Raw genomic sequence first — 22,091 nt, forward strand, 5'->3', positions numbered from 1 at the left:
GTTGTGGACGCTGAAATTTTCACAAGTCATGAAATAGTCTTTGTTTTCCAACTATTTAAAAATGTGAAAACCACTCTCAGTTCATGAACTGTGCAAAAGCTGGCCGGGGAAGGATTTGGCCAGCAGGCTCCAGTTCACTGACCCCTGCTGTCTCGTGTTCTTGACCTGCCCCTGGGCTAACACAGGGGCACCCCCCCCTCGCTCCCCACCCCCCCAAGACACAGCATATACCGAACTCCACATCTCGTGGTGGGTGCGACGGTGCACACGCGTGTATCTACAAACACACAGCACCAGTGGCTTGGATGCCACTGACGCAGGAATGCCCTGTGTGTGTGTGTGTGTCGTGCAGCCAGCGGAAGGAAGCCCGGGTGTCAGGCTTGGCCCACAGGAGAGAGGCCAGGCTGGGTCCCACGGGGGCTTCTGTTTGTTCAGCCGGTGCCTGCTCACCTCTTCCCTGCTGGGCTGTTTTCATCACTCCCCGCGGGAGGTGAGGTTCCCTTTGAAGCTCTGCAGGTCCACAGCCCACGTGCAGGGGGAAGGCTGTGACCCTGGGCCACGTGATGTTAGATCCCTCACCCTGGGGTCCCAGGCACAGGCCTGAGAGGGAGAGCCAGGGTAGGCGAGGGATAAGGCAGAGGCATGTCCTCTGCAGGACCATGATCTTCTCGCTGTTTCCCTCACACTTTCCTCATTCTTCCTTGGTCTTGAGCTGCCCCTACCATGGGCAAATCAAGAGTCACGAATGGGAAATGCAGGTCAATGGGTTTGCCCCAGTGGGTGCAGCAAGTGGGGGCACAGGTGTCCCCAGGGGTCACGGCGGTCTTGGGGACAGGGCTGGCTCGCACTAGCGGCGGGGAACCGCTCTCTGCCTCCCTTGTGAGGCCACAACTTCCCTGAAGGTCATTGTCCCCCACCCTGCCATTGGGGTGGTGGCTTCTGAGGGCCTCACCCAGACCCCAGATTTTCCACGTGCTCCCCACAGCTGGACAGCGATGTGACTTAGCCACCTCCCAGGCAACTCCCACATTCCTCCCTGAACTCACATGGTTGGGACAGGACGGGCCACCTTTCTGACGGATTAGTGTCTCCCATTCTCCTCTCCCTTGCTAGGGGGACTTACGGCAGCCTTCTTCTCACTCTGAGGATGGGACAGCTGAGGCTGGGGAGGTCAGGCTGGGGACCATCCATAGCTGCTGTCCCGAGGCTTGAAGCTTGGCGGCAGCGGCACTTCCAGACCGTAGGGCTGGAGCAATGGGGGCGGCTGGTTTCAGTTTCCTGAGCCTGCATCATTCCCTCTCCGGGGAGCTTGGGCTCCTCTCAGCCCTGGTCACTGCCCTTATGGGAATGTCCTGTCTGAGGACATGCTTAGGCTGTTGGAAACCAGAGGGGCCACCCAGAGAGGGAAGCGGCCGTCACCAGGGAAAGCACTGCCAGAATTTAAACTCCTAGGCAGGCCGTTGTTACAGATGGAGAGACTGAGGCCAGAGAGAGTGAGTGACTTACCCACAATCACACACCCATTCAGCCCCAAGCTGGAATCCAGGCCACTCAGACAGGTCTCAGGGATGGAGAGGGTCCCCTCCCCCTTCTCCCTTGAGAGCTCTGTTGGGGTTTGTTGTCAGGGTCCAGTCCAAGGCAGGAGTGGCCTGGGCAACGCCAGAGGCCTCCGGGACCAGCTCCCTAGTTAAAGGACCCCTGGACTCTCTCCCAGCTGAGCTGGGAGACTCCGGCAGCTGGGCTTGACAGCGGAGGCGGGAAGGAGCTGTGTGGGGGCAGGGAGGGGTCCATCCCATGGTGGTAGCAGGTCCAATGAGTGGAAATCTGTTCACACGGCTGTCTCCCAGCACTCCCTGCTGCAAGACCTCCATTTCAACCACCACAGACCGCCCTTTTAGCCTCCAGGTGCTTTTCTGACTCCAGGAGACTCTTCTGAAAAAATAAACTCATTTTCACTTTTATCTAACAGTTCAGTGGTGCCTGGTCAGTGACGGGCTCTGGGCTGGGTCCTGGGGACACCAAGAGAGGGACAGGACCCTTGCCAGCGTGATTTCAGAGTCTGGTGAAGGCCAAGGCAGATCCATAGCATGGGAACCGCACTTGAAGCCTCTGACTCAGATACGGAGCTGAATTCAGCCTGGTCCTTTGCTGGCTGTGTGACGGTGGGCACACCCCCTAACTTCTGGCAGCCTCCATTCCCGCCTTGGTAAAGGGACAATGACAACAGTCCCTCCCGAGAGGGCTGCCATGAGGCCAGGTCATGTGGGCAGCGTGAGCCTGGGGACTCTGAGAGGGAGGACTTCCTTGAGGACCAGACCTCCACGAGTGGGTTCGGTTTGAGGAACACTTCCAGGTAGCAGAAGCAGCATCGGTGAGGTCCTGGAGGAGATCTCAGGCCCAGGTGGAAGAAGGAGGTTGTGACACAAGAGGGGAGGGGGTAAGGGAGGCCTCTTGGGTCCCACTGGGTGTCACAGGGCTGCCAGCTGCTGCCCGTTAGCAGGCGGGCCCCAGGGGACCCGGCGCCGCGCTGCAGGACCAGCCTCGTTAATCACGGACCCTTGGAAGCCAGAGCTGATGCAGGCTGGGGGTGGGGGGGGGGAGCTGACGCAGGCACAACCTTACAACCCACTGGGCTCTCCCCACCCAGCCAGTAGGCTTCACCCCATTTTCCACACAGCAAAACTGAGGCTCAGAGGGTGGGGAGCCTGAGCTAGGAGGAGGGGGGTGGGACATTCAGATTCAGGTCTTCGGAGCCCCCTCCCCTTGCCAGGCCTGGCAGCCCCAGCACCTTGGACAGCACTGCCAGCTTCCTGCCAGTGCTTGTCGGTTGGTGCGGGGGTGGGGGCTTGGGGGGGGGGGCGGGTCCTGGGTCAGATCCTCTTCATACCCAGCTTCTTCCCTCTCCTCTCCTGTCCCTGCCCCTCCTTTTCCCCCCTGCATCCTTCCCTGCCTTCTCCCATCGCCCCAGCCTCCTCCTTCAGAGGGAGCTATGGAGTCCAACCCAGAGGGGATGAGGCTGTGGCAGGGGAGGGGATGGGGCCTGATGGGCCAGGAGGCCAGGCACCAAGGATGTGGGGCTGTTCCTCGCCTCGTGCCCTACGAGCAACCAGGTTGGGGACTCAGTCCCCTTGGGATCCTGTGCGGCTGTGTCCTTGCTCTGCCACCCTGGCTAAGCTCCTCTCCCTCTCTGGGCTCCTCCCACTGGGGCTCTGGGGCTGCTCCAGGAGGCCACCTCCACCTGCCCAGGCCGTAGTAGCAGGCTTGGTGATGGGGTACGGGAGGGAGTCTGGCACCCAGCCCTGGAGCTGAGTGCCCTGAAATGCGGAACAAAGGACAAGGCAATCAAAGCAGGCAGTGCTGGCGGCCAGGCTGGTCCTGCCAGCAGCCGCAGCACAGCCACCGCTCCTCCTGATGACAGGCCAGGCCCGCCACTGCGGGGGCCTTTGTCCCCTCTCCTTCCAGCCGCAAGCAGAACACACAAGAGGAAGCACATGGTTTACCTGAAACCACACCATTCTGGAGCTCTCCTTGTAGAGCGGTTCCTCTCTCCTGGAGAACGAGGGTTCATTCATGCCAAGGTGTTAGTTACCCGACACTGTGGAAGAGAGAGAAGGGACCTGAGCTCAAGATCTACCCCGATTTCTAGGGGATTGGGGCCAAATCCCTGCTTTTCCTGGGACCCAGTTCCCCCATCTTGACAGGGGCGGAAAACTCCCATGGCCAGAGAGCCCGGGAAGCTCACAGAAGTGTGTGCAGTGGCTGGGAAGGCAAAGGCTCTCGGTTGTTGTTCTCTAGTGCTTGGCACACAGTAGGTGCTCAATTAATGTTCAGACCCATGACTGTGGTGGCCGTGGCTCAGTTTCAGGGAACGGTTGCCGAGGAGGCCAGCCCCTGTGTCCACCTCTTTGGATATTTGGGGATTTTTGAAATCCAGACTTGAGTGAGTCTCCCCCAATTTTTAAATGACCAGCATTTAAAAATGTAAATAGCATGCACACCAAAACACACGCTCATCCACCACTAACTTGCAATCTCCAAGCTAGTCATTTGTAGCTTCAGTTAGGTGCCCTCACCTATATTTGGTCCTTTCTTCCTTCATTCAGTGAGCATTTTCCAAGTGCCTGTCCCTGTGTTCCCGGCTCTCAGGGGATGCTAAGGTGGCTGAATGCCAGCCCAGCTTCTGGGAGGCTCCCAGGCTGGAGCGAACACAGCCTCAATATTTGAGTGAGCTATGTACTTCCGCGGGGTACTGCAGGTGCAAGGTGCTATGGGAGCCCCAGGAAGGGTGTGGTTCTCCCTAGGGGAGGCAGAGAAAAATCCAAGAGGATAGCACTGGAGCTGAGCCAGGAAAACCAGGAAGATTGTTTGGGAACTCGGCAGGGAGCAAAGTGAGGTAGTGAATGGAGCATCGGAGGCAGCGGTGTGTGCAGATTCACAGAGGCACAGGTCTGCACGATGTGTTCAGAAAATAACTAGAAGTTTGGTGTGGTTAGAGTGTCAGGCTTCACAGCATGTGAGGGGTCTCAGAGATGAGCTGAAGAGCTTCGACTGATTCCAAAGGTCACTAGGGAGCCAGTGATGTGTGTTGAGCGGAGGAGGGATGGGGTCAGATCAGTTTGGTTCTGGTTGCCACGTGAGAACACACTGCAGGGCACAGAGGCTGGAAGCTGGGACCCGGGGCAGAGGCTACCACAGAAGCAGAAGCCAGCCCTGATGGTGGCTGGGACCGGGGAGGTGGCGGTGGAAGTGGGTAGAAGTTCAGATCCGTCTAGGTTACATCCGGGTTTCATAATGTAGTAGCTGTGTGACCTGGGGCAAGTCGCTTCACCTCTCTGTGCTGCAGCATCTGTACGATGTAACGATTAATAACGGAACGGTTCTGAAGGGCGTTGTGTGGACTGAGAGTTGGCCAAGTGGAACACTTAGAACAGACCCTGCCCCACAGTAGCTCCTCAGCGGGGGCGTTTACTATTGTGATGATGTTTATTTCAGAGATGAGGAAGGAGATGCTCAGAGCAGTCGGGTCAGCTGCCCAGGGCCACACCGCACTCCAGGAGCTGGAGGCTGTCTGTTCCTTCTATTCCCCACCCCCTTATCTCCACCTGTAGCTCTTGCTGTTGTGCAAAGGGGCTGAACCCAAGTGTGCTAGAAGCCAGGTGACCAAGAAGCCCCCACGTGGCCCATAAAACAGGCACAGGCAGCTGCCAGCAGCCAGCGGGACACAGGTCTTTGGAAACCCACATGAAGGCGGCAGCCTCCCCCAGTGCCGTGGCAGCCCCCCTCCCCCAGCCTCTCCGTGGCCCTGGCCTGGCTGCCGGCCGACCCTGGGGAGCCTGGGCCAGCTTCAAACGTGCAGAAACCACTAATGGGCCACGGCTCTGCCTGACGAGTCCCGTGGGAGCGTTTGAAGGCAAACAGAATGCTGCGGGATTATTGATCCCGAGGCGTGGGGTGGGGGAAAGGCACCCTGGGGCCAGAGGCTGGGGTTCAGATCCTGGCCAGGCCCCTGCCCTAGCCACCCCAACTCATCTTCTCAAGGAGCCTGACTCTCCCCATCTTCCAAATGGGTCTAAAATCCATCGGGCTGACGTGGAGACGGGGTGGCGCGTGGAGCTGACACAGCTAGAGCATTCCAGCAATCAGGATGGTTGTACGGTTACCGTTGCTGCTGCTTCAGGGGGCGCTGGCCATGCGGACGATCAGTGGGGGATAAAGGTAGAGGAACTCTATTCTCGAAGACCAACTAGCAGGCTGAAGCCTCAACCGTGTGCCTTGCCCAACCTCCGTGCCTCAGTTTCCTCCTCCAGGAAATAGGCAGTAGAGCCGACAGTAGAGGGAACCGCGATGGAATCCAGGCAGCCCGGTATGGGGTCTGGCGAGACCACTGCCTCGCACGTAACCTCGGGCATCTTCCTAAACCTCTCTGAGCCTCCGTTTCGTCACCCCTACTATGGGGGTAATGATATCCCTACCTCATCGGGGTGTCACGAGGATTATGTGAGTTGACAAGAACCCAGACCATAGATGTGTGCTCTCTGACTGAGAACTGTTGGTGCTGTGATTATATCTAGGTTGGTGGAGGAGTCGATGAGGTCCCTCACTGGGGCCCAGCATCTTGTGGGCACTCAACTCATACTCAACGCCCTGCCCAGCCTCCAGTCACGGGCCTGCAGCAGGACACCTCCCACCTGACAGGAAGTCCCATGACTGCCTCCCACGGGGCCTTCCTTCCCATTGGGGTCTGGGTCTCCCCAAACTGAGTTCACTTCCCTGCAGGAAGCTGCCTCCAGAGGGAGGGGTGTCCTGCTGGGCCTCGGGGCTGGCTCAGTCTAGGCAGGGGCCCTTTGGAGGGTGAGGGGCAAACAGGAGGGCATGGGCCCTCCCTTCTCTACAGTCAACTTCTTCTTCATACCAAAAGCTGGGTGCTAAGACACCCACACAGCCCGCCTCCAGGAAGGGGGTCTGATCAGCGCTACATTCTCAGGGCAGAAAACTCTCACAGCTAAACACAGAGATCAAAGCTGAGGTAGTGAGTTCCCCATCGCTGGAGGGATCCTAGGCTGGGTTACTGCTTAGCTGTGTTGAACCCCTGAGAACCAGCCCAACCTGGTCTTTCCTTTATTCCATGAAAGGAGCATCCGTCCCAGCCCTCCCAAGGTTTCATTTCTCTGGGGCTCAGTTGCCTCATCTGTAAAACGGGAATAATGCTGGTCCCTCCTGGGAAGGAACCCTGTGCAAGGAGAAAACGTGTTAGTGAAGGAAAGTGCTGAGCACAGCATCTGGTGCACAGCAGGCGCTCAATAAATGCTCACTCCGTTGTTACAGCCATAGCTACTATCGGCTCTCCTCCGGGCTCCTCCCTGTCTCTTGGCCTCACTCTCTTGTTCTCTCTCTGTGACTCTGTCAGTCTCTAGATTTGGGATTTTTTTTTTTCTTCATGTCCCTCCCACCTGGTCTCGCACTCTGCCCCCAGCTCTCCTGGTACCTCCATGCCACAGCATTTCCCATTTTGAACTTGGCTTTCCTTTGGCAGTCTCTCTGTGCATGTGTGTCTCTGTCTCCCTGCGCCTCCCTCCCCCATCTCTCACTCCCCACTGTGTTTTGATCTCTCTGCTTGTCTCTGCCCCTGGCGTGAACCACTCACTGGCTGCAGTGGCCCCCCGCCGCCCCACGCCCGGTCTCCACGGGCCCAGCTCCCGAAATCCTCCAGCCGACATTTGGCCAAAGCCCCTCTTCCCTCAGTGCAGCTGGAGCGAGATTGGAATTTTTCAGCCAAACATCTTAAGAAATGAAAGGAAGTTTGGGGGACAGACAACAAACGCAGACACACAAAAACAAGCCCAGAAATGGTCCGTGCTTGACACAGGTCCCTAACCGCCACGGGAGCACAGCCTCCCCCCTTCTTGTCCCGCCCCCGGGGCCCCTGGAGGCCCAAGAGGAAGCGGTCTGCTCAGGGACACCCAGTGGAGTGGGTGGCTGAAAGAGACCAGCTGTGCCTCCAGGCCCCCAGTTTCCCAGTTTCCCAGGCTGAAGAACCTCCGGCCCCATCGTAGACCCATTGTTTTGGCCAAAAATCTAGGCCAAAGACACTGGGGAGAAGTGCTTCTGCTCCCTGGGAACTCGGAAGATCGCAGCCCAGGCGGGTCACCCGGGATCCAGCAGGCCCCCCGCGGCCTGGTGCTGGGCCAGTCTGAGCCCAAGGTGGATGGATGGGCGGCAGGCCGGCACGGCAGGGTGCAGGGCCCAGCAGGGAGGCAGCAGCTGCCCTAATTACTCCAGCTCTTCAGGTTCCAATCTCGTTTGAAAAGGACTCCAGGGACGCAGCCTTTAATAACTACCAGTAAACAGGCAGGAAAATCGATACCGGGTAAATAGAGCCCTGGAGAGAGGGACGCCTGGGCTGGCTGGCCCTGACCTGCTGGGAGGGGCTCCCAGAGTTCTTTGTCGCGGGGCTGGCCACACCCCTTTCCAGCCCTGTCCCCCCTTCCCTGGAGACCCTGTGTGCGCGTTGGCTCCGGCCGCGGTCTCAGCTCCCTCTCCGCTAAGACCAGCCTCTCCTCCTCCTATCCATTCCCTCCGAGCCCTGACCTGTGCCAAGTAGGTTGCCTGTTTCCGTTACAGACACCTCTGTTGCACCAGGCTCTGTGCCTGGTGCTGGGAAGGCAGGCGTGGGTCCGACCTGGTTCTTGTCCTCCTGAAAGTCATCCGCCAGCAAGGGAGATTAAGAACAACAATGAGTGATTTAATGACGATGCAAGGACACTTGTGCAATTTACAGCTGCCAGTGCCAGCCAGAGCTGCAGAAACAGAAAAGCAAGTCCAGGAAGAGGGGGGGACACGGGGAGGGTTTTGCTGGATGAATAGGAGTTCACCAAGCGAACAAGGGCTGGGAGAGGGAGAATGCGGTATGTAGTATGGTTGTGTCATAACAGCTTCTTGTTAACATTCACTGAGCACCTACCGCGGCCAATCACTCTGCTGATCTCTGTGACCAGCATTATCTTGTTTTGTCCTACAGTAGTTCGTTGGGGGTATATATTCACACCTCCATTTTGCAGATGAACGCACTGAGGCTATGTGTGGAGCCAGGATTTGCCCATGGCCTCTGAGTCTTCTGAATTGCCTCTCTCAACCTCTTCAGGCCGCATCTCCCACCTCTGACCCTGCCTAGCCCCGCTCAAGACTTGACACCCAGCCGTGATTAACTAAAGCAAGTTCCCATCCTTTCCCTCATCCCCCCAGGGCTTAACACCTTCTGGGTAACACAGCGCCTTCACCCTCACTAGGAGGTTCAGGGCAGAACTGCAGGCATGTCAGACCTGAAGAACATCGATGACGAGGCCCCATTTTGCAGACGGGCAAACGGACTCTCTGAGGAGACCTGCCCTCAGGAGCAGAGCAGGAACAGGATCCAGAAATGTTTCCTCTCATCCTCTCTCAGGCCTGCCCTGGAGGAACAGCATTGTCAAGGGAAAAAATCGATATGCACACACTCATTTAAAATGATAAATCAGGCCTCAGAACAAGGCAGCCCGGGAGACGAGGGAGGGGAGATGTTTGCGTGGTTGGCTTGAACAGTACAGGCGTCCAGGGACTCTAGCCTCACAGGTCTCTCTCCTGTCCCTCCTCTTTTTTCCCAGCTCTCGGGGGCTGGGCAGTTGACAGAGGCAGGGGTAGTCCATAATCCTTGGGATTCTGACAGAGGACAGAGCAGAGGGTTAGCTGTTTCAGCCTTGGGTGGTGACCCAAGTGAAGGTCTGGGAGAGTCCAGGCTCGGGAGAGAGAAGCCTGAGCAAGGCAGGGGGAGGCAAGGATCTTCAGGAAAGGGCGGGTGGTGGGTCCCTACCCATCTGACTGCAGATCCCCGGACTGGACCGGGCACCCCGGGGTTATGCGAGTTAGCAGCCGAAATGCATTCTACATTGTGAGGGGTTACTGCCTGCCAGGCTCTGTGCTTGGCACTGGGGTAGAGCAGTGAGCAAAGCAGTCAAGATCCCTGACCTCTTGGACCGACAGCCTGGTGGGAAGAGACAGAGAGTAAAGAAAGTATGCAGATTAATGTGTCATATCAGGTAGTGCTGACTGCCAAGGAGAAAAAGAACGCCAGGCAAGAAGATGGGAACCAGGACAGCTGTGTTAGAAGGTGGTCTGGGAAAGTCTTTCTGCGTGGGTGACATTGGAGCAGAGACCAAAGGAAACTAGGAGAATATCAGCCCCTGCTCCAACCACCAAGTCATATTCCAGGTGGAGGGAACAGCAGAGGCAAAGCCCCGAGGCTGGACAGTGCTTGGAGTGTTGGAGGAACAGCAAGGAGGCCAGGGTGGCTGGAGAAGAGGGACAGAGAGGAAGACGCAACATGGGACTTGGGAGGAGCTTTGTAGACAATGGGGGCTTTGGAGGTCACAGCGAGGACTTTGGCTTTGGCTCCCAGTGAGAGGGGAGGCCATGGGAGGATTTGGGGCAGAAGAAAGATGTAATCTGATTAGCATTGAAAAAGAAACAGACTACAGAATACAAGGGCAGAGGCAGAGAACAGTCGTGAGTCTACTGCAAGAGTCCAAGCTGGAGAGAGACAGGGGTTTAGACCAGGTAGAATCAGTGCAGTGAGAAGTGGTCAGGTGTGGGATGTGTTTGAAGCTAGAGGTGACTGGTTCTGCTAGTAGGCTGGATATAAGGTATGAGGTCAGGCAAGGATAAGGCCAAGTTCTGGGGGAGGGGGCGGTATTGGGGCCCAAGCAGCTGGAAGGGTAGTGCTCTATCCAGCCATCCCAATGAGGTCCACTTCAGGAGGAGCAGGTTTAGGGTAGGGAAAGATCAGAGCTCTGCTTTAGCAGAGGTGACCTTGAGAGGCCCGTTGGAGCTCCCCAGGAGGGTGCCAAGGAGGCAGCTAGAACCGCAAGTCCGGCTCCCAGAGGGAGAGGGTGGGTCTGGAAATGGTGGATTGGAATCACCTGAGTGGTCCTTCTCACAAGCTCGCAAAGGGGTTGTGGGGTTGCTTATGCCCGTTTTAGAGATGAGAAAGCTGGAGCTCAGGGATGTTGAGTCACGGGACCACAGTCACAGAGCTGGCCCACTGGGCAGTGGGGACTTGGAATGAAGTCTGTCTGTCTCCCAGACCCTGGGGCCCAGCGCAGTCCCTGGGCTCTGTGGCTATTCTCACTGGATCCTCCCTGCAGCTCTGTGCGGGGGTGGGGGGGTGTCATGGGCTCGCATCACATTCCTTTTTGAGCTGGGGCCATCGAGACCTAGGCAGGCTGAAGGGACTTGCCCACAGTTGAGAAGCAGTCAAGTGTGCAGCCTTCCTGCAGGTGTACCAAGTGAGCCTGGCAAAACTGTCTCTCCAAAGTGGTCCCAAGGCGCAGAGCAGGTTAAAGCCTCTGAGAAGTCCTGCAGCCTGGACTTTGCCTTATCTCTATTTTCACACAGTGTCCCAGGGAGCCTCGCTCCCAGGGAGCACCTAGAGCTTTGGGAACATGAAGCAGTGGTTGAGAGCAAAGCCTCAGTGTCCTCCTTTTTTAAGTGGGGGGCATCAACACCCACCTGGCTGGGGTTATCATGTGGTTCTGTGCATTTTCAATGAGTCCTACGCGTGGAGCCCTCGAAAGCACAGTGGGCAGATGTCTGTTAAAGGAAGGAACACATGAACAAACAGATAAATAAAAAAAAACAAAGGAACTGGTGGGCAAAGGGATGGACAGACACAGAAATGAGCAAAAGGCGTGAAGGAACACAAGAGTAACCACACCCAAAAAGGATCGGGGTCTGAACTAGTGAATGCATTTCTACATTCAGCACCTATCTGCTCGGCACCTACTGTGTGCAGGCGCTGGGGACACCGCAGGGAGGGTAACGAAGTCCCTGCCTTGGTGACATTCTAGTGAGAGGAGACAGAAAACAAGATAAATAGGTAAAATATAACTTATGCCAGATGGAGAAAACCAAGCAGGGATGGAGAGAGAGAAAAGGAAGTATGTGGAGGGGTGGCACATTTTTAAATAGGGTAGCGGTAAATGAGGGAACGGCTGAATGCATGAATTAAATTAGGGAGTGCGAAGGCATGCATCGACGGAGAAGCATAAGGGATGAGGGCAGGCTCCGGTGAAGGAGCTAATGAAGGAATTCCTGAATGAACCCAGATAGGAATGCCGGAACTAAGGCATGAATGAATGAATGAATGAATGAAGGCTCCATTGAATGAATGAACGAATGAGCCAATGGAAGAGTGCTTGATTAAAGCTCCCATGAAGGGGGTGGGCGAAGGAAGTTTGGAATAAGGCAAGAAGGCCGGCCTGCCCCCCACTGCGTGCAAGTGCATAGCCCTGGCTGCCCCAGCTCCCCGCGCCGCCGTGCCCCGATCCCTCCGAACAGCCCCCTGGCGCCCCCCTCAACTTCCCACTCCCCTGGGGCCTGTGCGGCCACCGCTCCGGTGTGGGTGCTGATTGGGGGTGGCGAGGGGTGCCTGCCCTCCCCAACCCCCACCCCCGCTCTGACCTCCCTCCCCTTGTGAGCGCAGGCACCATGCGACCCGTGCGGCGCAACTTCTACGACCCGTCGTCCGCGCCGGGCAAGGGCATCGTGTGGGAGTGGGAGAACGACGGCGGCGCGTGGACGGCCTACGACATGGACATCTGCATCACCATCCAGAACGCCTACGAGAAGCAGCACCCGTGGCTCGACCTCTCGTCGCTCGGCTTCTGCTACCTCATCTACTTCAACAGCATGTCGCAGATGAACCGCCAGACGCGCCGCCGCCGCCGCCTGCGCCGCCGCCTGGACCTGGCCTACCCGCTCACCGTCGGCTCCATCCCCAAGTCGCAGTCGTGGCCCGTGGGCGCCAGCTCTGGCCAGCCCTGCTCGTGCCAGCAGTGCCTGCTGGTCAACAGCACGCGCGCCGCCTCCAACGCCATCCTGGCCTCGCAGCGCCGCAAGGCGCCCCCCGCTCCCCCGCAGCCGCCGCCGCAGCCGCCAGGAGGGCAGCCCGGCGCGCTCGCCGTGCGCCCCAGCGCCACCTTCGCCGGCGCGGCGCTCTGGGCTGCGCCCGCTGCCGGCCCAACCGAGCCGACGCCGCCCCCCGGGGCGCCCCCGCGGAGCCCAAGTGCCCCCGGCGGCGCGCCCACCCCCGGACAGAACAACCTCAACCGGCCCGGGCCCCAGCGCGCCACCGGCGTGAGCGCACGCGCCTCCATCCCGCCCGGGTAAGACGGGCCCCGGGCGCAGGGTGGCTGCCCTCCGGGGCTAGGAGCGCAGAATCGCTGTGAGCCTAACAGTCCCGACCAATATCTAGCATCTAGTAGTTGTTCACTTTGTGCCAAGCGCTAATTAAGCACCTTAACGCGTTCTCGCTGGTTTCCCTCCATGCGCGGGGACGCATCACCCCCAGTTTACAGATGAGGAAGCACCAAGCACAGGGAGGGTTCCTAACTACCCCCAGGATCCCACCATTCACAAGTGAGGCAGGGGGTGGGGGGGGGGGACATACCAGCAGTCGTGGTATGAGCTCCGTGTATATCCCTTGCTGAACTAGTGGTCCAGACGGTTCTATCATGCCCAGGTTGCAGGTGGGGAGGTCGGGGCTGGGAGAGGTATGTCCCCCAGCTGGAGAGCAGGGATTGGAATTCAGAGCCGGGGAATTCCAGAGACTGTGTTGTGTTGTCTTGGAATTTTTAGAAGGTTCCCGCCCCTCCCCCAGTCTCCTGTCCATCTCATGGAGGCTCCAACAGACCTGGGCCACTTGTTAGGAGTATTTCCCCTGCACACCACACCTCAAGTTTCCCTGTTGCTTTGGGCTGATACTGTGGCTTTTGGGGGGCTCTGGAGACTCCCGGGTGACATGGGGTAGTGGCAGCATGGGGTGGTGGACCAGGAGAAGTCAGGCCCGCAGGAACCAGCGTCTCTGCTCTTGTTTTAGCCAGAGCAGCCCTTTAAGGAATCTCCTAGGAATTGGCTTTCCCAGCAGGATTTCACTGAGGAAATCCCTAGGTGAGGGCATCCCAGGCCCCAGGAGACAGACCCAGCCAGAGTCTGTCATCTGCTTGCTCTAGAGCCCTGACTCCATCCGTCTCAGCCTGACCAGTGGGAATGAGAAGGAGGAGCAAAGACCTTGACCTTGAGACAGACCAGAAGGGAAATGACCAGGTGGGGTGGGCACCAAGAGCCAGCTCTGCTCCTCTCACCGTGGCCTGATCCAGGAAAGACCAGCAAAGGTCAGATCAGGAAGGAACTTTTGAGGTTATTCCTGTAGGCTGGAGAAGGGACAAGACCTACAGCTGGCTGCCTTGTCTGCCTTCTGTCCCTTTGAAGGTGACCGCTTGGGTTCAGATGCCCTCTCAGCTACTTCTGAGTTAGGCAGGCTGGGGCGCACATACTTGTCCTTCATTGACCCTCAGCGTCCTCACAGTGGCATACGGGAGCAGGATCTCCGTGGTGTGAGGACGCTGTGGACCTGAGCATGGCATCTGGTCATCGCAGTGGGGCCACGGTGGCAGGGAGGACTCTGGGCATCCAGGGAGAGGGATGATGTGGAGGCAAGGGAGCCGCCGCCAGGGCTCAGAGCAGCGAATGACTCCTGATTCTTGGGGTGGCTTTCTGCAGCTGCCACCTGCCTCCTCACCCTTCCCTGGGCCTTCCCCCTAGGCCTTTCTTGAGGGAGAAGAGCACAGGCCATGGGGACAAGCAGAGGTGCGCCCCTCGTGGCCCAGTGCCAACGGAGAGGAGCCCCCATGGAGGTCAGAAGTCTTCTCGGGGAGGCGCTGCAGGAGGGAGTCACCCACTTGGAGTCATGGGACTTGAGTGTTCCCTGTAGGTAGCAGACTGGCTGTGTTATGAGAAGGGAGGACCGGCAGGCCCCCGAATGACAGCAAGGGTAGTCAGCCAGCTGAAGTGGGTGTGGAGGGGGCAGGACCAGGGAAATTCAGGGACCTCAGCAGCAAAAATTCGAGAACCTTCTCTTCGGGGCTGTATTGTTGTAACAACCCACTACTGGGTTATGAAATCAAAAGGTTGTAACCAGATTTTTTTTTTTTTTAATGGAACGGAGTGGAATAGAACGAATAGAATAGAGTAGGAAAAAGTAGACTATGCAGGCATACATCCTACATAGTGATCATAAGAATTTGTCCAGGAACCTTTTGCATCACTTTTACGTGTGTTCAGTGGGTTTCCAGGTGAAGTGGATTTCTTCGTCACTGATGAACTTTGGGCAACCCAGTGTTTCAGAGCAGGCTGGGAATTACTCAGCCTTTATTGCTCAATATTAATTCTCCAAGTATGTACTGTGGGTGTGTGTTCACAGAACTGAACGAGACACATGGGGCCCAGAGTGACGGGGAGACAAACATACAGCAAATAAATGAGTAAATGAACACAATCGCTGGAGAGAGAGGGAAGACCGGGAGGTGCAGAGATAGGGTGGTAAGGTGGAGAGGGAATTGGGGCGGTCGGGGAAGACCCCCTCTGAGGAGGCAGCCAGCACTGGAGAAAGGCTGTTCCAGGTTGAGGGAATAGCATACGCAGTTCAGCGGGGCTTGCAGAACATGGCACCGGCAGGGAAGCCTGTCTCGGGTACTGGCACAGCAGGTGCAAAGGGGCTGGGGTGGGAATGTGTCCAGCAGGTTCTGGAGACCGTACAAGGATGGAGGTTTCCTGCTGGAACAGTAGGGGCTGAGATTTTTCCCAAATGGAGGCACAGAGCCAGATTGGAGCCTTAAGGCTTTTTGCTGCCAACAGTGGGGAGCTATAGAGTGTGCTTGAGCTCAAGAGGGTTATAGGGAGAAGAAGAATTTCTCCTTGGGAGTGCTGTGCTGACCATTGAGCATGTCCTCCCGTGACCTGCTGGAACTCCATTCTCCCAGCCATGTGCCTCCGCCCAGTACGCACTCTTCCCCCTGGGAGCCGTTTGTTACCCTCTCTTGAGAACAGGCACTGGCCTGGAAGGGGGTGGAGTGGGAACTGTCAAGCGCTTTCTCATCCCTCCAAAGCCATCCAGACCCTGCCCTGCCAGACAAGCCTGTGTCAAGCCCCCCCACCCCTCCAAAGAACCTGAGCTAAAAATACTCTTTGTGGCTCGGGGTGCGGGGGCGGGGGGGGACCCAGGACCTGTGGGTTCTGCCTCCGAACAAACGAGGGGCGTGTGAGGAATGTGGGTGGGGGTAGGGGACCCTGGTTCCTCCTGGCTGAAGCCCCTGCTGCCAGGGCACAGCCTATGCAGGGAAACAGATGAAGATCTCTGAGGAGCCAGGCAGCCAGACCTCCAGGCCTCACCCTGGTCCCCCACACCCCCGTGCCCTCGTGGCCTTCCACATGGTCTCCCTGACTCTATGTTTATGTGCCTGTTTTCTGCTGTGTGAGGACACCAGTCATAGGCTAGGGCCTGCCCTAATGTCGTTAAAACACTCTCATCCCTCATTCTAATCCCCTTTGCAAGGAACCAGTCTCCAAAGTGTCCGAGGCACTGGGGTCAGGACTTCAACATCGGAGTTCTAGGAGGGCACAGTGTAACCGATAACAGGGTCTGTGTATCTCTCTGTCCATCTGTCTGTCTGTGGTTCCCCTCGCCACCTTTCCTTTTCCTTCCTGTTCCCTTCTCCGCACTTCCTTCTGTCCCACAGGACTGACACAGACCCCGAGTCCAGTCCTTTCCCAGCTGGGTGACCTTGGGTGCATGCCTAGCCTCAGTTTCCCTCTCAGCACCACTCATGCGCCCTGAATCTGCAGGGCCCATGGTATGCAGAGCTTTAAATTTGTCCCCACTGTGTGATCAGTCCCCAGCCGCATCTCAGCCCCGGGTGGGGAACAGGACCGGAGAGGGGCACCGACTTGCCCAAGGTCACACAGTGCCCGCGGCCTGGGTATTTTTCCACTGCCCCTGTGTTGGGGCAGGGAGCCAGCTGGCAGCCCGCGCCTGGGGGACACCAGGGGTGGGGAAGGCCCGCCCTGTCTCCCGAGAGGGCAGTGTCCAGCACTTTGGAACACAGCTGCGGGGCAGACTCAGAGTTTCCATCCCACGTGCTGGAGGGGAGAGAGGGGACAGCTGCAGGCCTGTTTCCATTTACTGAGAGTTCGCTTTGTCCCCGACCTCGTGTCACGGCCTTTCCACACGTGGCTTGTCATCATCACAGAAACCCCACGCGGTGCGTCCGATTTTCCCCACTCTTCACGTGAAGAAACGAGGCTCTGAAAGGCGGACACCTGCTCAAGGTCCTCAGTCGGAGTCAGGCTATTGGGCTGCCCTACTCCCCTGCCTGTCCACCCCGGGTTTCTTGCCAGGGTCCCAGAGACCTGGCCCTGACTGCACAGGGCCTCAGGGAGCCCGGGGGAGTGGTCGGGCCCAGCTCTGGCCCCTTCTCTCACAGTGTGACCCCAGCGGGACTCATCGCCCCTCTAGTCCCCAGTTGCTGCATCTGTGACGCGCGGCTGCTGTCCAGCTCGAGGCCAGTGTTTTCAAACCCATACCGTCTACACCACCCGCCAGCTGTGGGAAGAGGTGCTTCTCCCGTTCACCCGCCTCAGGCCGGCACACCACGCCAACCTGAGCGGTGCCATAGTGATGCCCCTTGAGTGGCATCTTCCCACCTTAGTTCTCCGTGAGCCTGAGAACCTTCTCCTATTTGCCAGCCGGCAGCGCTTCCTTCTTTTGCCAATTACTTGTCTATTCCTTTTGCTTGTCCCTCTCTTGGGCTACTTTTTGCTCCCTTACTGATTTGCACACACTGCTTGTGTGTTAAGCACAAAAAGATGCCTTACGTGCCATCTTTTTATCTGTCACAGTTTGCAGTTTCTTTTGACCTTCTTATGTTTATCTGCTTTTAAAGGAATTAGCCCATATCCAAGGAGCAACTACTGTGTGCCAGGCATTTTGGGGGCCCTGGGGATTCAACAGTGGACAGAGCAGATAATCCCTACCCTCCCCGAACCACAGTCTCGTGAGACTCAAACAATGAACTAAATAAATAAATTCTGGAATGTGGTCCGGAGAGGGGTAGCTGCTGCAGAGGAAACATAAAGAGTGGGTGACACATAGGACCGATGAGAGCGGCGTGATTTTTAAATAAGGAGGTCACAAGAAGCCTCCCTGAGAATGTAACATTTGAGCAAAGGCTACAGGAGGTTAAAAAGCAAGCCACCTGGGGAACTGGGGGAAGAGCATTCCAGACAGACGGAACAGCTTGTGCAAAGGCCCTGAGGCGGGAGCAGGCCTGGTATGTTTGAGGAAGTCAGTGTGGCTGGAGAGGCTGCAGGCAGTGAGCGTGGAGGGTGGGAGATAAGGTCAGAGATGAAATGGGGCCAGTCTTCTAGGGCCGGAGGCTGGAAGCGTTTGGGGGGTGGTGCGGGACTTGGGCTTTTATTCTGAGTGAAATGGAAGCCAGGAGGGTTGTCAGCTGGAGAGGCTGGTGCGACTTTTTTGTTACAGGTTCCCTCTGGATATTGAGACTATGCCACAGGTAGGGCCAATGCAGGAGGCAGGAGCCCATCTGGAGGTGGGCTTTGATATTGTCAGTATATTTGGGTGTTTTCTTCCCATTTTTTATTTCCACCAGTGATTTTACGTTTTTCTTTGAAAGACTTCGTATTTTGTTCTTCGGTTCTTTAATAGGTATTACATTTCAGTGTTTCAAAGGACATCATGAAAATCTCACCCTCACTGTGTCTCCCCCCCCCACCCCCCCCGCCGTCAGGCCTGTGGCCTGCCCACCCTCCCCCTTTTCCTGGCCTCCTGTGCAGTCCCCCCTCCCTCCTGGGCGCCTCACCGCAAGGTCAAACCAAACACCCCCACGCCCCAGACCTGAAGCACTTCCTGCCCTGCTCTCTGGGAGGCCAAACCACACACCCCTGTCTGCATGTGGCTGCCCCAGGCCGTGGGAACCCGCCAGCCCAGCCCTCCCCTCTCCTCCCCTCTCCTCCCCTCCCCTTCCCGGGGCTTCTCTGACAGAGCCCTGCTCTGGGGGTTTGGGAGCCCAGGGCATTGAAGGAGAGTGATGCTGAGCCCCCAGGCCCCTGGATAAATCTGGCCCTAAGTGGCCACCAGCCCTCAAAAATTCTCCCTAGCGGACTTTTGCACACTTTATTCCCTAAGCGTAGACAGGGGCAGGGATGAGAGGTTCCATCGTAGAGAGGGGAAACTGAGGCCCACAGGAGCTCAGAGGCTTGTCCAGGCAGAAAGCCGAAGTGAGCAAAGGCCTCCAGACGGCAGCTGTTGATGGCCTGTGGTTTTGCTAGGCCCAGGGGGCACCCTGGAGCTCAGTGTAATGTCCTCAGCCCTGGGTCCTGCAGAGGGGAGTGGGAGTGGAGACTTGGCTGGTCCCAGGTATAGGTAGAGGGGGCAGGTGAGGGGAGCAGGCCCAAGGAACATGGGGGATCCCCAGGGACTGCTCAACGTCCTTCTCCCCTGACATGGCACTCTCACTTCTGCCCTTTCCTCACCCACTTGGACCCAACTGACTGAGGCCAGAGCCTCCCAAGGTTCCCCAAGGGACCACGGGGTAAGCACCAGGTGTCCCGAGGGCCCCTGAGGCCCATCAGGGGACCTGGAAACCATCACCAGAGAATGTGACTTGTCTGGCGTCTACCCAGGGCACAGGGGCAGGGGGAAGACAGGGAGCCTAGCTCTGGGCAGAAGGATGGGAACGCAGCTGGCCTAAAGGGTGTGACCACGTGGCTTCCTTCTTCCCTGGGGTCCCAAACCCTACTTCGTGCCTGGGACAGAGAGAGGAGTAGCCAGAGCAGGCCCGTGGGTCCTCTGTTCGGCCACTCAGGCAGCCTACCTGGGCCTGAGCCAGCTCTGGGGTCCACATCAAGAACTTCAGGATCTGGTGGGCTCAGAAAGCTTGCTCAACTCCAGATGGCCCCACAGAACTGCCTGGTGGGGTCAGCCCTGGCCTCTGACTCGGAAACTCCAGGAACTGGTGCCAGCTGCACCACTAACCAGCTGGGTGACCTTAGTGAAGTCACTTCCTTTCTCTTGGCCTCAGTCCCATCATCCCTAAAACCAATGACAGATTTCATCTCATGCACCATCTCTGCTCGAATGGTTATGTCTTCCAGGAGCACTCTTGAAGAGGAGTCTGAAGTTGTGTTTTGGCTTAGTAGAAAGGAATGCTGGGATCGATTGGTGATGCCTGCCATGAGTGCAGGAATGGCAAGAGTACTACACATGTCATGTATTTGCCAGTCCCACTCCATCCTTGTCTCTGGGAGGACACTGGTATTAGAACTGCACCGTAGGTCCTCTGAAGGGACCATAGAACTATCAGGCCAATTTTTTTTTTTAGTTCAACTCCTCCATTTGGTACTTCCTGGGAACCCATTTGCATGGGGTTTCGTCCACAATCCAAGGGCCCAAGGGCTGGTTCAGACACATTTCTAGAAGATCACAATCTGGTGCAAGAGATAGAAGTGGAACCATACAACCAGAAAGCAAGATAATATGTCTGTATCCTAAAAACAAAACAAAACAAAAACGGCAGGGTCGGGAGAGAGAAACATGGTCCCTTGGGAATTAAAAGGGGGTAGCTATGGATTTATTTGAGGTAGATCAGAAAAGCCCTCATGAAGACAGTGGCCTTTGAGCCTGTCTTCAAAGGACAGATGTGAATTAGGAATAGTAGGGACAGGCTGGAGGAACAGTGTGGCAGAGATGCCCAGGCAGGAAAAGGCAGGGAACAGTGTGAGGAACAGCAGCTAGGAAAATCTTGCATTATCTCATCCTGCCTTTGAGCACTGCCTTCCAGTCCGTGTAGATATGAAGCCTCTCTGTTCTTCCTTGACAAGAAGGAAAGCCAAACACCCCAGCCCTCTTTCTCAGACCAATCCTGGGGGGTTTTCTCTCAGACAGAGCCTCCTGCCTGGGCCACTGAGCCATGGTGAGGGAACTTGGTTCATGTCATATGGCTAAGCACAGACTCTGGAGTCTGACAGCCTGCGCTGGAATCCTGGCTCTACCACTGGCAAATTACTTCAGCTCTCTGGGCCTCAGTTTTTTTCCCTCTCTATAGTGGGGATGTCATAGACTTTGGGAAATGATTAGATGAGGGGAGTGGAACAGGACAACAGCATTGGGACCATAGTGAGTGCCTGGAATTTCTGACCACAGAGAACACCCCTTTGCCTGTCTCTGTGTGGCACACTCACCAAGACAATTTCTGTGCAATGCCTGGGATCCTCAAAACCTCATTATGGAACCTTGGCCCCAAGTGGGATACAGAGCACTTTTGGGAATTTCTCAGGAAACATTTGCTTGGGCCTTTGGACAGGACGTCCCCTGAGCGTGAATGCTGGCAGAAGAACTTGAGGGGACTAGAGGCCCTAGATGGTGTTTCTCTGGGACACCTGCTTCAAGGCTCACTTCAAATATGTGTAGAGAACACATGGGAACAAAGGGCCTGAACGTGTACTCATGAGTCACCTGCTCAGAAAGTTCCCACCAAATTCAGCCTTCCTTCCTTCACACAACAAGTGTTTCTCAAATGCCTGCTATGTGCTGTATACTAGGGTTGAAGTCAGGTGGTCAAGGAAGGTCTCTGTGATGAGGTGGCATTACCGCAGAGACCTCAGAGAGCCATTTGGCATCTGGGGGGAAAGCCTCCGAGCAGAGGGCACAGCAGGTGCAAAGGCCCTGACAGGGGACTTATGCTCAGTGGGTTAGAGCCACAACAGCTGTGTCTGGAGGAGCAAAACGGAGGGTGTAGGAGATAAGGCCACAGAGTCAGGGAGGGCCTGGTCAGATCAAAGACTTCATAATCAGGTCATGGTTAGCACTAAGGCAATCAAGCAATCAATAAGGTAATGCAAAGATAGAGATTTCTCTGGAGTAAAAGGGTAGGGAAGGTCTCTGATAAGGTGACATTTGAGCAGAAATCTGTGTTAAGTGAGGGATCAAGGCATGAGGATATCTGGGGAAGAGCATTCTGAGAGAGAGATCAGCAAGTGCAAAGGCCCTGGGGTAGGAATATGGCTGGTGTGTTCCAGAACAGCACAAAAACCGGGGGGAGGGGTAGGTGGGGTGGGCCTGGGGTAAGGTGGGTGAGGGGTGACTACAGGGGAAACAGAGTTCAAAGGGTAGGTACTGGCTATCTCCCATAGGGCAAGGAGGTTGGATTTTACCCTGAGCAAGGTAGGATCTGTGTGGGGTTGAGGGCAGAAGAAGAACAGGGCCGATGCAGAGGTGGGAAAGACAGCAGGAAACCCAGCATGGCAATGGGACCCATCTCCATCCTGGGGTGGTCAGCCCTGGCTTCTGGTTAGAGCAGATCTCAAGGGGGTCCGATGGCTTCCTCTTACCATTTGCCAGCCTGGGCCCCAAGAGGGTGAAGCAGAGAGTGCAGGCCGGCCCCCCTTCCAGGAGGCCTGCGGGCAGCAGACTCTTGTCCAGGGCATGAGGATGTGCTCGCTGACTTGGAGGAAACAGTGCATCCCACATCAAAAGGGGCCCCTGGGCGGCTCCCACGCTCGGGCATCGTGGGAACCCTGCTACCCTGGGTTCTCTCAGAGGGCCTGCAGATTGAGAGAGGCTGGGGGCTGCCTTCACACTCTTCCCCGGCTCGTAATGAGTAAATAAAAAACAGCCCCACCGTCACACCCTATCCACCACCTTCCCA

At 56.8% G+C, this 22,091-nt stretch overlaps 1 protein-coding gene across 1 annotated transcript in view; it reads left to right on the forward strand.

Moving 5' to 3' along the window:
• DTX1 (deltex E3 ubiquitin ligase 1) overlaps window positions 1-22,091 on the forward strand; it is a 34,010-nt gene that overhangs the window by 4,996 nt on the left and 6,923 nt on the right. Inside the window, exon 3 of the mRNA XM_059408477.1 lies at window positions 12,014-12,695. Coding sequence (XP_059264460.1) covers window positions 12,014-12,695 — 682 coding nt within the window. The remainder of the gene's footprint in view (window positions 1-12,013; window positions 12,696-22,091) is intronic.

Source organism: Mustela nigripes, chromosome 8, assembly GCF_022355385.1.
Source record: "Mustela nigripes isolate SB6536 chromosome 8, MUSNIG.SB6536, whole genome shotgun sequence".
NCBI classification, from domain to species: domain Eukaryota; kingdom Metazoa; phylum Chordata; class Mammalia; order Carnivora; family Mustelidae; genus Mustela; species Mustela nigripes.